The 18,254-nt window shown below is 39.3% G+C and overlaps 1 protein-coding gene across 1 annotated transcript in view; it reads right to left on the bottom strand.

Annotated features, from left to right (window-relative positions):
- The window catches only part of slc45a4a (solute carrier family 45 member 4a), a 94,755-nt gene that overhangs the window by 33,774 nt on the left and 42,727 nt on the right, over nt 1–18,254 (bottom strand). The window contains 1 exon segment of the mRNA XM_061966968.2: nt 15,387–16,345. Coding sequence (XP_061822952.1) covers nt 15,387–15,687 — 301 coding nt within the window. The 5' untranslated portion in view covers nt 15,688–16,345.

The raw sequence follows: 18,254 nt of genomic DNA, 5'->3' as shown, positions 1-18,254 counted from the left end.
GGTATCTGCTTTTTGCGGATGATGTGGTCCTCCTGACTTCATCTGACCAGGATCTTCAGCTCTCACTGGATTGATCCGTAGCTGAGTGTGAAGCGACTAGGATAAAAATCAGCACTTCCAAATCCGAGTCCATGGTTCTCGCTCAGAAAATGGTGGACTGCCCTCTCCGGGTTGAGGAGGAAATTCTGCCCCAAGTAGACGAGTTCAAGTACCTTGGGGTCTTGTTCACGAGTAAGGGAAGAGTGGATCGTAAGATCAACAGGCGGATCGGTGCAGCATCTGCAGTGATGCGGACCCTGTATTGGCCCATCGTGGTGAAGAAGGAGCAAAGCCGAAAGGCAAGGCTCTCAATTTACCGGCCGATCCACGTCCCTATCCTCACCGATGGTCATGAGCTTCGGGTTATGACCAAAAGGACAAGATCAGGGGTACAAGCGGCAGAAATTAGTTTCCTCCGTCGGGTGGCGGGGCTCTCCCTTAGAATTTGGGTGAGAGGCTTTATCATCTGGGAGGAGCGCAGAGTAAAGCCGCTACTCCTCCACATCGAGAGGAGCCAGATAAGGGGGATCGGGCATCTGGCCAGAATGCCCCTGAACGCCTCCCTGGGGAGGTGCTTAGGGCGCGTCCGACTGGCAGGAGACCACGGAGAAGACCCTGGACAGAGTGGAGAGACTATGTCTCCTAGCTGGCCTGGGAACGCCTCGGGATCCCCCCCCGGAAGAGCTGGACGAAGTAACTGGGGAGAGGGAAGTCTTGGCTTCTCTACTTAGGCTGCTGCCCCCGTGACCCGACTTGGGATTAGCGGAAGAAGATGGATGGATGAATATATATATTAGGGATGTCAAAGTTAACGCAATAATAGCACGTTAACTATGAGTTCCTTGAACGGCGATCATTCTCCTCAGCCTGTTCCGCAGTTTGGGGAAATGCCTAACAGCGTCCAGTGACTGTTGAGCCACAGGCTCGAAAATAGCTATCAGAACTGCACAACGAAATGGGAAACATTATGGAAATCTCAGATCCAAAGCCATGGCAAGTTGTTTTCCGGACAAGACAAGACAATTTTACCTTTAATCGCCGTGAGACGACATCATTGGAGGGAACGCTGAGCTCGCATTGCTCCTTGGAGTGAGGAGGAGCTTCATGTCCGTGTTTGGATTACAGTTAAGTGCATTGAAAACCTAAAATGTAGATTGTTACTCAAACTGCAGAAACAAAGACGGTAGAGAGGAAATCTAAAGTCACTTTTATCAGAGATTTTCGCCAAAACATGTCAAGTCTTTTCTCATACCAATCACACATGTCCGGTTGGCGGCTTCACAATAATAATGCTATGCTTCACATCCGGTCTAACCAACAAAACAATGAAAAATCGTCTTACAATTCGATCATGCTATTCTGTGTTATTACGTGATATTTCTACCTAAATAAATGTTTTCTGGTAGATTTAAATTAAGTGTATTGTAATGGGAGCGGCAAACTCGCTTTCTTCTTCGCTACCACTGAGATAAGGTTTAATAATCCAGGCATGCCTGCCACTGCCCTCTGCAGCCCACACTGGGTAATTACAGTTCACTACACAATTATTACAATCAAAATGGAATATTCTTTTATAACCTGTTCTGATTGATCATCCGCAATTGCAGAATGTTTAACAGGCTGAATATTACATATATAAATATATATTTTTTAAGTCTCTTTAAAAATGTGTTTATATCCTTTTCGTGTTGAGCTGTTTCAAAAAGCATAATGTTTAAAAACATTTCATTGAAGCAAATTAATTGCCCAGTCATGATATTACAAACTTTAAAAATAATCTGTCTCGGGTACATTTATTAATGACTAAAAATGATATCTTTCTGTGATTAATCGCGATTAATTTTGAGGTAACCATGGACAAAATGCAATTATCGCGATTAAATATTTCAATCGTTTGGCAGTCCTAATATATATACAGGTAAAAGCCAGTAAATTAGAATATTTTGAAAAACGTGATTTATTTCAGTAATTGCATTCAAAAGGTGTAACTTGTACATTATATTTATTCATTGCACACAGACTGATGCATTCAAATGTTTATTTCATTTAATTTTGATGATTTGAAGTGGCAACAAATGAAAATCCAAAATTCCGTGTGTCACAAAATTAGAATATTGTGTAAGGCTAATACAAAAAAGGGATTTTTAGAAATGTTGGCCAACTGAAAAGTATGAAAATGAAAAATATGAGCATGTACAATACTCAATACTTGGTTGGAGCTCCTTTTGCCTCAATTACTGCGTTAATGCGGCGTGGCATGGAGTCGATGAGTTTCTGGCACTGCTCAGGTGTTATGAGAGCCCAGGTTGCTCTGATAGTGGCCTTCAACTCTTCTGCGTTTTTGGGTCTGGCATTCTGCATCTTCCTTTTCACAATACCCCACAGATTTTCTATGGGGCTAAGGTCAGGGGAGTTGGCGGGCCAATTTAGAACAGAAATGCCATGGTCCGTAAACCAGGCACGGGTAGATTTTGCGCTGTGTGCAGGCGCCAAGTCCTGTTGGAACTTGAAATCTCCATCTCCATAGAGCAGGTCAGCAGCAGGAAGCATGAAGTGCTCTAAAACTTGCTGGTAGACGGCTGCGTTGACCCTGGATCTCAGGAAACAGAGTGGACCGACACCAGCAGATGACATGGCACCCCAAACCATCACCCAACCATGCAAATTTTGCATTTCCTTTGGAAATCGAGGTCCCAGAGTCTGGAGGAAGACAGGAGAGGCACAGGATCCACGTTGCCTGAAGTCTAGTGTAAAGTTTCCACCATCAGTGATGGTTTGGGGTGCCATGTCATCTGCTGGTGTCGGTCCACTCTGTTTCCTGAGATCCAGGGTCAACGCAGCCGCATTAACGCAGTAATTGAGGCAAAAGGAGCTCCAACCAAGTATTGAGTATTGTACATGCTCATATTTTTCATTTTCATACTTTTCAGTTGGCCAACATTTCTAAAAATCCCTTTTTTGTATTAGCCTTACACAATATTCTAATTTTGTGACACACGGAATTTTGGATTTTCATTTGTTGCCACTTCAAATCATCAAAATTAAATGAAATAAACATTTGAATGCATCAGTCTGTGTGCAATGAATAAATATAATGTACAAGTTACACCTTTTGAATGCAATTACTGAAATAAATCAAGTTTTTCAAAATATTCTAATTTACTGGCTTTTACCTGTATATATATATACATATATATATATATATACATATATATATCCATTTTCTACCAGGAACTGCATTTTTGGGGGAATTTTGCCTATCACTCACAATCCTTATGTAAGACAAGAACACATATGTTTTTCTTTTTTTTATGTATTCTAAATATTTAAAAAACGTGATCAAAAGTCTGCTTGCAATGGAGCCTATGGAAGTTGCTCTATTCTGCCTATAAAGCCCTTAAGGGGGAACTGCACTTTTTAAAATTTTTAAATTTTGCCTATCGTTCACAATCATTATGAAGACATGACAATGGATATATTTTTTTTTATGCATTCTAAATAGTAAATACATGCGATCAAAAAAACGCTTACAATAGAGCAAATATAAGCCGCTCTATTCTATCCTATAAAGCCTTTAAAAAAACTTCCAAACCTCCATCAAGATTTTATATACATGCTGTAAGTATGTAAGTAGTAACAAGCATATTTATAATAACATTAAATATTTACGTATTTTGGTAGTAGGCTATATGATTTATGCGTAACGTGGGTTGGCTCATAACTATGAAAAAAACTGCGACTTATAGTCCGAAAAATACGGTAATGCTTTGTGTCCTACGTGTTCTGAGTGCAATCCTAAAATATCTTCCACTACTAACCTAACCTTCTCTTTCGCTAAATTATTTTCCAATAGTTACCTTTGTATTGTATTGTATTTACCAACAATGCATTAAACCCTGCCCAACACTTTCTATTTGATACCAATAATCACACAGCCCTGTATTATGTTTCCCTATCAATTTCAAAGAACTCTTTAGATATGTATGTCCTAACCTCATTCTAGTAATAATGTCTTCTTCCTTTCTGTTTCTATTCCCTTCTCTCATTACACCTACTCTCCTTTGGACTTTGTAATACTCCCTACCTTTTGTTTCCTTATTCCAATTATTCTGCCACTTTTCATTGTGTTCTATCTTAACTATATTCTTCCCTTCTGCTTTACTGTGGTTAATCTCCATTTTTAGTTGTTGCTTGCTTTGCGTACCTATCTGCTAATTCATTCTCCACCACTCCTATGTTACCACATTTCCCACTTTATTTATTCTGCAGATTGCCTGAACTATTTCATATATCAAATCTTGTCTTGTTTCTGATGGGCGTTTCTTTTTATGCTGATCAATGCACTGCTGGAGTCCGAGCACACAACTGCTTTCCTTGCTTTATTTTCCTCTACCCAATTAACTGCCATGTTAATTCCGATCAATTCCCCTGTAAAAAATGATAAATTGTCGCTAATTCTTTTATTCAATACTATTTTACCTTGTGGAATAACTGCTGCAGATCCTACTTTATCATTTATAGTTTTGATGCATCTGTATATATAATGACATACTCTTAATACATCTCCTCAATCCATTTTTCTATTTGGTAATTATTTAAACTTCTATTCTTTAATAATTGCATATCTACCTGTGGGATATCGTACATCCACTGTGGTATGGCAGGAATCGGTACTGTAGGGCTAATGTTAATATTGTAAATTTGAACTTTTCACATATGTCTCCTGTTATCCATCCAAAACCTTTAATCTTTTTCTTGGCAGTTTAGTAGCACTTGGTGAGTTGGATGTCCTTGCCTGGACCCTTTTAAATTTGCCCAATAACTGCTGACATTTGAGCTCTTCTCACATCTAAAAGGTTTTCATTCTTTACTACGTGTAATGCTGCCACTGGGGTTGATTTAGTAGCTCCACAACATAACCTTAATGCCTGTGACTGGATCCGATCTATTTTCCCAAGTAATGTTTTTAAAGCAGATTGATAAATTATGCACACATAGTCAATTACAGATCAAATTAAAGTGATATATAATGCTTTCAATGCCTGTCTATCAGTCCTCCAATCTGTAGCCCTCATAATATTTAACACCTTTTTACTTTACTAATGTGGATTGAACAGTTAATATTTTTATCCAACCCTATTACTAAATATTTAAATACTTGTACCTCTTCCATATTTTCTCCATAACGTTTAATTTAGAGCTTGTTTTGAACCTTCATGACTTTTGTTTTCCCAACCGAGAATCTTAAACCCCAAGCTGTTCCCCATTCTTGAACTTTATTTACCGCTTTTTGAATCTTCTTTTCTATAGTAGTTGTTTTTCTACCGCTCTTCCACATCAGCGGGGGGTGCTGGAGCCTATCTCAGCTGCATTCGGGCGGAAGGCGGGTACCCTGGACAAGTCGCCACCTCATCGCAAGGCCAACACAGATAGGCAGACAACATTCACACTCACATTCACACACTAGGGCCAATTTAGTATAATCATTCTCTATTTTAAGTAAAATGTTCCTACTTGTTAAGAAGTCTTTTATCTATCTGTACATTCTTCTGTTAATCCCAACTTTATTGAATTTAATCAGGAACCCCTGTTCCCACTACATATAAGCTTTCTCTATGTCAAAAAATACAGCAATTATACTTTCTTTATTAATTTGTCCTTTCCTAATTTTCTCTTCCAACTGCACTGCTGGGTCGTTTGTGTTTCTTCCTTTCCGAAATCCACTTTGGTAGTTTTTTTTAATTATTTCTTTTGACTTTTAAAATATGTACTAATCTTTCATTAATCATTTTTTCCATAACTTTGCCCAAATTTTAAGTCAATGCTATCGGCCTATAATTACCTGCCTCTTCTTGGGTCTTTTCCTGGTTTGCATATTGGAATTATAACCTAATGGAGTAGTTCTATTTATTGATTCACAAAATGTTCTCAAATACTCTTTTTTTGGTCTTTTTAATATTGTACCTTACTTTAGCTTGTTGCCTATTATACTGGATCATAACATGGAAATTATGCGTTCTTAATATTCTGAAGGCTTTATTCCGTTCTTTTATTGCGTCTGTGCACGCTTGTGTCCATCACGGCACTATCTTCATTCTTCTTCCTATTCTAGTCCTTGGTATACTTTGTTTGGCTTCTTCCATTATCCCCTTTGTAATATCTGTATTAAGTTGCTCAATATCTTCATTTACATCAGCCTATTTTAATTTAATGTCTGTAATTTCCCAGTCAGCATGATTGTACTTCCATCTTCCTTCTTTGTTAGTGCTCTCTGTCCTTTGCTTTATGTTTATGTGAATGAAAATTGGGTAGTGATCAATTCCTATAGTGCTGTCTTTATTTACTTCCCACTCCACCTTTCCTGCTAAACTTTGTGACACTAGTGTTAAATCTATTGCTGTTTCTTTCCCTGTAACTACTTCCAACCGTGTTCCCGACCCATCACTCACACACACCAATTATTTTTTCTCCAAAAATGCTTCCGATATTTTCCCATTCCAATCATCCCCATCACCCCACACTGTGCCATGGGTATTAAAGTCACCACACCAAATTATATTGCCACTCCTGTGCTCGACTATTGTTTCTAGTTGATTTATTTGTAATTTCTTGCATGGATTATAGAAGTGTAGCACTTCACACCTTTCCTAATTGTTCCATATTTTAACTCCTACTATTTCTAATTATTGTGTTACTTTTAATATTTTAAAATGCATGTTGTCTTTAACTAATATGACACATCCCCCTCCTTGCCCATCTTCCCTATCTTTACGTATTGTTATAAATCATTTTATCATAAAGTTCAACTTTGGCTCAAGCCATGTTTCTTGAATACAGATTACATGTGGTTTAGTTTTCATATCATTGATAAATCTCTTCAACTCCTGTCCATTTGCTATTAAACTTTTGGCATTCCACTGAACAATTAACATGGCGTTGGATTGAGGTAACATGACTCCCTTTCATCTACTCGCTGTAGTTCACCTTGCACCTGTTCCCAAGACAATTCTTTCACATTTAAGAACTTTGCTGATGCCTTGACGATTATTTTGATCTTTTCAGTCTCAATCTTGCCTGTTCTGTACAGTTTATTACATATGCCAGGAACACAACTAGTTTGTCCATATTAATTCCTGTACTTGTTGCGTCTTGTTTTTTATTACTTGAACTGTTCTCGCTTCTTTCTTGTTGTCTTAGTTTAACTGCCTCTGCATATGTAATATTTCTTTCTACTCTGATTTGCTGTACTTCTGTTGCCCTTTTCCTTATGATGCAGCCCCCATAAGCTGCTGTGTGATTCCCTCCACAGTTACATTTGATCTGCTCATTGCTCCCACATGCTCCATATTAATGCTCCCCTCCACACCTTCCACATCTCATCTTATTATGGCACACACTAACTATGTGCCCTTAGCGTTGGCACATGAATCAACAAACTGGGTGTGGTACGTAAGGTCTAAAAAGCTTAAAACCACAATCAGAATTCACAAGCACAGATTCACTCTCTGTCTTTTCTCTGTTCCTGAATGCCGTCAATCCCTTCATCATTGTGACAGTTCCACCTTTTATTTCTCCCTTCAAATCTTCAAAATTTTCTCCTCATGGGATTCCTGTCACTACTCCTCTAGCCCCCTTTCGTTCTCCCACTTCTATTTTTGTTTTATTATCTTATTGTACAGCTTTTGCAATCGCATTGCTTTGCTCTTTTGCTCTCCATTTTTACATTTAATCAACAGGCTTCCGTCCCTTAGCCCTTTTGCTATCTCCACCTCTCCAATGTCATTCTTTAACCCCTTAACCAATGTCATCAAGCCTATATCGTTCATGTGTCTATTTGACTTAAGTTTATATATAATCTTGTAATTTTCTACCATAATCTTGACGTTTGGAGGTCTCTTTGTACACGCTGCACAACACCTCTCTGGGTTTATCTCAGAAAGGCTTTTAACCAGCGCTCACCAAAAAAGTCAAGAAAACTTCCCACATCCTAAAATACATTTTACACTCCATTTCTACGAAAGACAAAATTACAAAAAAAATTAATAAGACGCTTTTGTTTTTTTGATACATTTACTTTAGTTATTCCTTGCACATATATCATGTTTTTTTGTTTATTCTTTCATAGTTTTGTTTCAATTTCTTAATTATTGTTTGAAAATTATATAGAAAAATTATTTCTATTTTTAAACAATGTGTATAGACATGTTTACTTGTGTGTTCTGATTGTTGGAATTATGTGTCATATTGCTGTTGAAATAAAAACAGAACTTTGATTGGTCAACTTAAGACATCATTTTCAGGGTTCTCACACCCCACTTTCGCGAACGTCTTCTCCTACGGGTTTGAAGCAATGTGCACATTAAAAGTGACTGTTGTATTAAAATGATTAGGTATAGCTCCAACATTACAGTGAGTGTCGCTACCATTGCGACACACAGGAAAGCATGTGGAACAGAATTGCAAGTTGGTCCTGCCTGTGCATACTGAAACAAAGATTGTGGATGACTGACAAGAGACTTACTCTGTTCATGTAATTCTACTGTCATATAAACACGCTCAAGTGCTGAGAGCGATGCACAGAGTGACCTGTCGTATCCAGTTTGAAAGCCAGGCACGAAGAAAAAAAAAACACACAGCTGTAGCAATTTATCGATGACTGAAAAGTTATCAGGTTCATTTTCATTTATCGTTCCACTTATTGACTATTGGTTCCAGCCTACAATTGTATTAATTTTTCTAATGCCTCTGGATATCAAATGTAATGCTTTTTTAATGCGATTTAAGGCCTTAATTTTCATAAAATCAATTTAATGACGTTTAATGAACCGCGGTAACCTTGTAAAATATATGTCACTGTCATTTATATATCCATCCATCCATCTTCTTCCGCTTATCCGAGGTCGGGTTGTGGGGGCAGCAGCCTAAGCAGGGAAGCCCAGACTTCCCTCTCCCCAGCCATTTCGTCCAGGCCCTCCCGGGGGATCCCGAGGCGTTCCCAGGCCAGCCGGGAGACATAGTCTTCCCAACGTGTCCTGGGTCTTCCCCGTGGCCTCCTACCGGTCGGACGTGCCCTAAACACCTCCCGAGGGAGGCGTTCGGGTGGCATCCTGACCAGATGCCCGAACCACCTTATCTGGCTCCTCTCGATGTGGAGGAGCAGCGGCTTTAGTTTTAGCTCCTCCCGGATGACAGAGCTTCTCACACTATCTCTAAGGGAGCGACCCGCCACCCGGCGGAGGAAGCTCATTTCGGCCGCTTGTACCCGTGATCTTGTCCTTTCGGTCATAACCCAAAGCTCATGACCATAGGTGAGGATGGGAACGTAGATCGACCGGTCAATTGAGAGCTTTGCCTTCCGGCTCAGCTCTTTCTTCACCACAACAAATCGATACAGCGTCCGCATTACTGAAGACGCCGCACCGATCCCCCTGTCGACCTCACAATCCACTCTTCCCTCACTCGTGAACAAGACTCCGAGGTACTTGAACTCCTCCACTTGGGGCAAGATCTCCTCCCCAACCCGGAGATGGCACTCCACCCATTTATATATATTTTTTAATAAAAAAAATGTTTTGTTGTTGTTGTCTTGTCCATCTCTTGTCACCACAATTTTGGTGTTTTCTTTTTTTCTATTTCTTCTTTTTTTCCCATTCACCTGTGTCCGGATGCGAACCCTTAAATATATCCAAACATTTAATAAAGTCAAATACAATTAAGGCAACAAGGGAAGTATCCCACACTTCTTTTGTAAAGTAAATCTGTACAGCATATATGAGCATCTATATCAACGATATGATTGATATAGATGCTGGACAGGACAGTTATAAAAATAAAATAAAATAAATGTAATTGTTTTATTACTTGTGTCATCCCATGGGCTGGATTGACTTTTAAGCACTTAAAACTTGGAATTTTAGATTTTGAATTTATGAATCTGTGTACTGTACTACATTTTGAAGGTGTTTGTTTTCATCCACTTGCCATGGGACTGGAGATAGAATTTAGCCATCAGTTATCATTTCACATATTTCAAAATGTTGATTAATATGTATTGTCCCCTTTTCAAATAAACTAACTCTAAATCTAAAACCAAAAAATAAATGAGGCAAGGCATACACCAGAATGCACTGAATTTTGTTCTTTTAACTACTTTTAAACAAGTCTATTTCTGTTTTTGTATGTGTGTGTATGTTCTATGCTAAGGCAAATTAATTTTACATAAATTACAAAATAACATTTACCTAACTACCTGCCACAGTAGGGGTGCATTTGAATTTTTTTTTACCTTTCTGTGTTCTGGAGCTAAGCAAAAAAAAAAAAAAAAAAACGAAAAAAATAGGACACAATCAACAAGCATCAGACTGAGCAGATGGTTTTGTAACCTTTTTTTTTTTATCTTTAAGCATAGACATACCAAAAAAAACAAAAACACTAAGGCTAACCATTACAGCTCCTCTACGTGAAGCGCTCATGCGTGTGTTTAGGGTGTGTACTTAACATTTGACTGGCACATGGGAGCCTCAATTAGTCTGCTTTTTTTTTTTTTGCCAGATGTCAAGAGCAGGAGGAGAGGATTTTTTTTGGATATTGTTTTAGAGAGATAATGTCATAACAGCAAATTATTTACTTGATACAAACACGAGAGAGTTTAGGGATTACATATAGTGATGGCCGATATCCCCTATTTCCTTACCAATACTTTGGTAAAACAACGGTTTGGGAAACAAACAATACACAAAAAATATCAGTTATGAGACTAAGCACTTGAAGTGAATCATATTTATATGGTGCATTTTCTTTAGTGACTCAAAGAGCTTTATATTAAGACACCCATTCTCTACATTTAAGATACATTTATACCAGTGTGGATGGCACTGGGAGCAAAGTGGGTGAAGTGTCTAGTCCAAAGGATACAACGGCAGAGACTATAGCGAAAGCTGGATTCGAGCGAGTGAATTTCTAGTTTCTGGTCAGCCAATCTACCATATGAGCCAAACCGTTCAAAAAAATGCTAAAGAGGGTAAATTTAATAAAACCATATTGTTGACTCCAATTTTATACGAAGTTTTTAATCATCCGTTGCTTCTCTTGTGATTTTGACACGACACACGCAATTTAAAGGCCTAAAATAAATACAGGGACAGGCGTAAGGAAAAGTAATTTCTGTCCCTGTGTGGTGTTTTTTCAAGACAGCATAGCTGAAATTAAAATGAGATCACGCCATTTACTTCTAAATGTTAAATATTAACAAATATTAATATTTAAAGTGTAGGCAGTATTGCTACTTTGGCACCATAACTATTACAAAGAGCTGCAAACTGCAAAGTGATTAAATTAATCCAAAATGAAGGCAACTATGCAGGAATTATTACCTGTGAACGTATATTTAATGTCATTTAAGCCATGATTGACCAGCTTGTTTTTATTATTTAATTATTATTTTAAACATAAACATCTCTGTTCCTCTTTGTGTTTTGCGATCACCTGTGTTTGTTTTTGATGACTTCACCTCCCGTTGGGGGTTTGTAGGGGAGCAATGTGCTGACACACACACACACACACACACACACGCACGCACACACATTCCTCACATATTCAACGGTAATAGTGACCACATAGCTGTCTTACTCACATGGGCAGACATGTGCATCCATATGAACAACACAAAAAATTGCTTTGTCCTAAACACCGTAAAGAGTATCTGCGGAGTCAGCGCCTGATCAGAAACACCACGAAAAGGGCAGCGCAACTTTCTCCGCGACCGATCTGGGCCCACATGCCTGCACTTGCCTACTCACTCGTAAAACTGCTTTTTTTCCTTTAAAGAGATTGCATAATGCTAACAATAACAAATGAAACGTTAGTGCAGTGGTTATGCAAGGGATATTAATAGAGGAAGGCTTTAAATAACCCATCAGACTGTGGCGTGTCTGCGTGCCGCGTGCCAACGGGGGTGCGAACGACACAAGATTGCGGCCAAAAGGCCTCCCAAGCCGTCACGGTGGGAGGACATTTCACATGGCCAGCAGCTATCATGTCTCACATTCTTACTCTTCTGAAGCGTGCAAAGCAAGACAACATTTTGTCTTGCTCCTGCCTCCGAGCACCATGATTGACTGAGTCAGATTAGAGTGATTAGCGTCCCGGGTGACATCAAGAAAGTCATTTATGTAACCCTGGCTGCACTGTCCTCAGTCTTCTTGATAGATGACATAACATGACAAGATCATCTGTTGGATACCTGGCATGCAGGAGCAGGACAACTGGCATGCAACTTAGGGAGTTAAAACTATCATTGTCCTTAAACGCCTTTTTCTACTTTTAGGTTTGTTTAGCTTTTGCAACAGGGAATAGTGCAGTGTATTACATCTTAGAAGAAAGAAATCATGCACATTTAACCACAATCAACCCCCAGGATGGATAGCTAGGGAGTATAAAAAAAAGAAGGAGAAAGCCGAGGCTCGATTAACAGCTACCGTTGTTAAAAGGCTGAGTGAATGCATGAGTTGATGTAAGGACATGTCGTAAACCACTTTAATAAAAGCCAAGACAACCCACAATAGAGGCATGATGCTGTTGCTACGCAGAAATTATTTTGGAAACAGTCACTTGAAGCAAAGAAAATATATATTTCCACCCACAATCTGAATGCTTCTGTATATATGTATATAGTATAATATTTATTCCTGTAAACAACACATTCTGAACATTTGTTCTCAGGACTGGACTGTGCACCTTACCTCCTTTTGCACTATTTTTCTTCTTTTTCTTCCTATGTTTTGCATATTTGTAGACTGTCGCACTGATACTGGAGTTGCTTATAATCTCATTGTACCTGTGCATAGTGACAATAAAAGGCATTCTATTCTATATCGATATACTCGATAAAAACAATAACATTGGAAAAAGTATCTCCCAAATATGAGTACACCCCTCACATTTAAGCAAGTGTTTTGTTATTGCGTCTTAGGTCACAACAATACTACATGAAAGTTGGATTACTTAAAAGTAATCCGACCGGTCGCCCAGGATTGTGGATTGTGCAGCACTTTGAGACACTTGTGATTAAGGGCTATATGAATAAACTTTGAGGGAGGGGCGTGGTTGGGGGGCGTGGCTAAGAGGGGAGGAGTATATTTACAGCTAGAATTCACCAAGTCAAGTATTTCATATATATATATATATAAGAAATACTTGACTTTCAGTGAATTCTAGCTATAAATATATATTTATTTTATTGTGTGTATATATATATATATATATATATAAGAAATACTTGAATTTCAGTGTTCATTTATTTACACATATACTTGTTGAGTTAAGGGTTGAATTGTCCATCCTTGTTCTATTCTCTGTCACTATTTTTCTAACCATGCTGAACATGATGATGCATTGCTGTGTGGCACGCACAAAAGTGCTTTCATCAAATGCACTAGATGGCAGTATTGTCCTGTTTAAGAGTGTCACAACATTGCTGTTTACGGCAGACGAACTGCTTTAGGGTAGACCAAAACGTGACTGCTGAGTCCGCCTGAATTTCGGGAGATTTTCGGGAGATAATTTGTCCCGGGAGGTTTTCGGGAGAGGCGCTGAATTTCGGGAGTCTCCCGGAAAATCCGGGAGGGTTGGCAAGTATGCCATATACATCCTTTTTTTTGACGAACCCTGGTCAAAAACTTATTAAGTTTGTAAATCGTGTTTCCACTGTACACCTCCAATAATGAGTTTTCTGTAAAGCTGCATTGTTTCATTACTTGGGCAATGCTTGGCAAGCCAAATAAAGGGTTTCGTAAGCCGAATCTGGCATGTAAGCCGCCTATTTAGTCTGAATAGCTGCCAACGCAAACAAGTACACCTTACAGTGTCTAAAGGTATTAGTACTTAGTGTGAGAACCATGACTATCTACCACTGCCCTCAACCCTCTTGGATCTGATATTCACTAGAGCTGGGAGTTGTCATCTTGGAGGTGTTGTTGGGCTTGTTATGTCACTGTGCATGTTGGAAATCATATTTCTCTCTCGATGAGCACCCACAGCAGCACTCGGGCACGCTACCACCACCACAATTACTTTGATAGTCACTTGTGTTGCCAGCTACTTGGAAAATACTTGTTCAGTGGATAGTAAATCTATACTGCTGGACGAGATGTACACTGACTACCCTAAAGTATATAATTTTCAGCGTACTGTGCCTTGAACAAAATTAATAAAAATGCTTTTTAAAATGTGAGGGCTGTACTGAACTCACCTTTGTCAGATGCTGGGAACATTTTCTACAAGACTTTAAAGCGCCTGTGGGAATTTTTTTGTGTTCATTCACGCAGAAGAGGTACGAAAGACTCCCTGCACATGACCTTGTAAGGTGTCTTATCTTTAGTCCCAGAGTTTTGTAAACATCAGCTTTTTAAGAAAAGTGTGTCTGCTACACACACACATTGACACTTTTGCGCCCTCCATCACTTAAATGTAGATATACATAGATATTTGGGTTTTTTTTCCCACCCCTTTGCTTCCCACCTTGTTTGCCTTGCAAAAACATACTGCCAGCACATTTCCAGCACTGTTACCACTGCTGTGCCGGTCTCCATCAGATGATTCTTGGTGTTGTTGCATGGTTATACGTGTAAGGTTCTTCATCATAGGGCCAATTGGATTTGCCAGAATACACATTAAACTACTGAATCTGTTTTTCCGCAAAATCTGCACATAACAGGCACTTGCATAAACTCAATATCAGTTATATTGATCGTGCCAGATTTCTTGATGGTTAAGGCAACAGAAGCAAAATGGGGTGCACCACCAGCAGAGGCGCTGTTGATTTATGCGGTTTACAGAACAAAATTTGTGTTGCGGTCAAAATGCTTTGTAAAACATGCCAGCATACATGTAATACAAATATTTTTCAAAGCTTTGTCATCATTAGACAAATGGTTAATGACTTAAGCGCAATTAGCTGCTAGGTAAGTACACAGTTTGATGACGGCCTTCTTTTTCAAAAAACAATCTTCGGCAAATTTGACATACATGTGCTTGCGAGATCCCTAAAAGTGCGTAACAAATTTTGTTGAGATTTCGCAAAACACCCAAAAGAAACAGTTAAGTTCTTTGTCGAGCTGTGTGAGAAATGTCAAGTAACAGTGCTGCCGTGTGGTGTATCTGTCAGAAACGAAAGCACATGCAACACAGCAGGGGTGCATGTTTGTACACATTCTCCCTTTTCTATGGAACAGTTAAAGAGTAGGAAAGTTTGTGAACACAAAGTCTTTCCAAGCTTTAATTAGATTTTAGCGTAAGTGTAAAAAACCCAAAAACATGTTCTGACACATGAGAAACATTTGGTGACTCACCGATCTGCAGCAGCACGGGGGTCACCAGCGCCGTCTCCATTGCGTAGCAGAACTCCCTACCGAACATGACGGCACCGTGCATCAACCATTTCTTCAGCGGGATGCCCGCAATAGATCCCTCGCTAGCAGCCTCTTCCCCGCCACCGCTCCCTTGTCCGAGTCCATCTGTCTCACCGCCTCCTCCTCCCTTGTCCTCTTCCGACGTTGTGGAGTTGTTGGCGTCTGCGGTGTCGCCCAATAAAGATCCCACTTGCATGGTGTCTGCGCTCGTGTTCTGGGGTGGCATGGCGGGGGGTGGCATACAGACAAGCGCCCCTTTCGACTGTTCGAGTGGGCTCCCTCCAAAATATTTAAATTATAGTTGATTTGGTTTGCGATCTAAAAACTCTTAAATGAATAAAAAGACTGTTTGAAATGATCAAGTATTGATCTGGTAAAAGTCACCCCCACTCCAAAATAAACCCTAATCAAACTCCACAGCAATGCAGCATTCAATTCTAAATCTTTATCACGTCTTGATGTTTTTCTCCCAAAGGACGAAAAACAACAAGATCAGCTGTTCCAAAATTTGCTGAAAATCTCCCACTAATAAAAAGGAAGTAGTGAATTTTCACAGGAAGAGAGACATTCAAAAATGTGTACAATTTTGTGTAATGTGTATATGTATATGTGCGTGCATGTGCGTGTGTGTGTGTGTGTGTGTGTGAGGTGTGCGTTTATGGCTTTTCGGTCATCGAGGTATGCCCCTCTTGCGCCTTTACTTTTGTTTTTGTCTATTACAAGGGGTGAAAATCCATATAGAAGACCATTCGGTGAATTCCAGAGTCATTTTTCGTATGGAGGGGGCAGTGTCAAGGCCGCAGGTGGAGGGGGAGGGGGAAAGGGAGAGAGGGAGGCAGGCGGCGGTGGAGGCGGTGGGCAGAGCTCCTCGTGAAATCCCCATCGAACGGCTGATGAATCTGAAGTCCACAAGAAAAATAGAAGTGGGTGCCATTGGAGAGAGAGCAAAAAAAAAAAAGATGTCAGTTAGATCCAGCAGTTTGAAAAGCATGTAAGCATGGTTTCTTGTACAACAAGCAGCCATATCTAATGTAATGGTTAAATAGTTCAAACAAGCAAGTTTAAAGCAGAGGTAGGGTGAACAAGTTTGGCCTTTGTGTGTCGATAACGAGCAGCACACATCTTTCGTCAATAACACAGTCGCGTATTCTCTGGCAATGAAAAGAGGTCATCTACTCATCATTGTTTTCAGTTCTAAAGAGTGTATATAATCGCTGCCAGCACATGATGCTTTCCCCTGCAGATGCTCGGACAGGCAAAGATTATAAGGCCACGTCCGAATCGCCTCGCCGCTCCTCAGCAGATGAAAAAAAGACGCCTTGTGCGCGCCGTGGGAATTAATGGGGAAATGAGACATCATCTGTGTGAGAAAATAAAGAAAGGAACAAACAACATGGAGGTGGGATACCGATACGGGGCACTACGACTGACACTAACGTATTTCATGCGAACAATTGTCCAAACTTCTTTGGTGTTTTTTTTAATCAGTCCACATTATCACACATTAATTGCCTGTCAAATGCATGGCAAAGCAACAGGTTGCACTACATTACAACTACAAACCCATTCTATCCAATCAGGAACCTGAATAGGAAAATGCATGGTCTGACTTATTACATTATATTTGTTAGTTATCTTAGACAGGAACAAAAACAATATGAGAGCAACATGGGGCATTTTAGTAGCATTAATAAAAATGGCACTAAGAGGGATTACCCCCAATACATCTCATACGGAAACGTAAATAATGTCAATACGAAGGAAGTAATTGAGAGCTTCAATAATTACTTTGTAAATATTGGACAAAAATTGGAGGAGAGGATTTCAGAAACAGTGTCAATTGAGTGTCAATTGTCAATGACACAATAGATGTAGAAATCCAAACTCAATGTTCCTTACGAACATGACACAAGAGGAAATAGTTAAAATTGTGAATAATTGCACGTCCAAGACCTCAATTGATTGTAATATAATTGATATGGAAAGGTAAAAAAGGCTACACAAGGTTATTGAAGTGCTCTCAGGACCATTAAAGTATATCAGTAATCTATCATATCAAACAGGTAAATTCCCAAACAAAATGAAAATAGCTAAATTTGTACCAATTTATAAGACTGGAGACAAACACCAATTTAAAAATAATAGAACTGTTTCGTTACTTCCACAATTTTCTAAAATTATTAAAAAACTGTTTAATAACAGATTGGACAATTTCATAAACAAATGTAGAATACTCGCAGAAAACCAATGTGGATATGGAGCTAATATTTCACCATCGATGGCTTTAATCAAAATAACAGAAGAGAATGCATAGATGGTAAACAGTGTGCAGCGGCAGTGTTTATGGACCTAACTAAAGCATTAGACACAATTCAGACGGTTATATATATATATATATATATATATATATACCTATACCGTATTTTCCGCACTATAAGGCGCACCTAAAAACCACAAATTTTCTCAAAAGCTGACAGTGCGCCTTATAACCCGGTGCGCTTTATATATGGATTAATATTAAGATTCATTTTCATAAAGTTTCGGTCTCACAACTTCGGTAAACAGCCGCCATCTTTTTTCCCGGTAGAACAGGAAGCGCTTCTTCTTCTATGCAAGCAACCGCCAAGGTAAGCACCCGCCCCCATAGAACAGGAAGCGCTTCTTCTTCTACTGTAAGCAACCACCCGCCCGCGTAGAAGAAGAAAAAGCGCGCGGATATTACCGTACGTTTCATTTCCTTTGTGTGTTTACATCTGTAAAGACCACAAAATGGCTCCTACTAAGCGACAGGGATCCGGTTCATGAAAA

The sequence above is a fragment of the Nerophis lumbriciformis genome, linkage group LG11 (genome assembly GCF_033978685.3).
Source record: "Nerophis lumbriciformis linkage group LG11, RoL_Nlum_v2.1, whole genome shotgun sequence".
Lineage (NCBI taxonomy): Eukaryota > Metazoa > Chordata > Actinopteri > Syngnathiformes > Syngnathidae > Nerophis > Nerophis lumbriciformis.
This window is presented reverse-complemented; position numbering and strand designations above follow the sequence as displayed.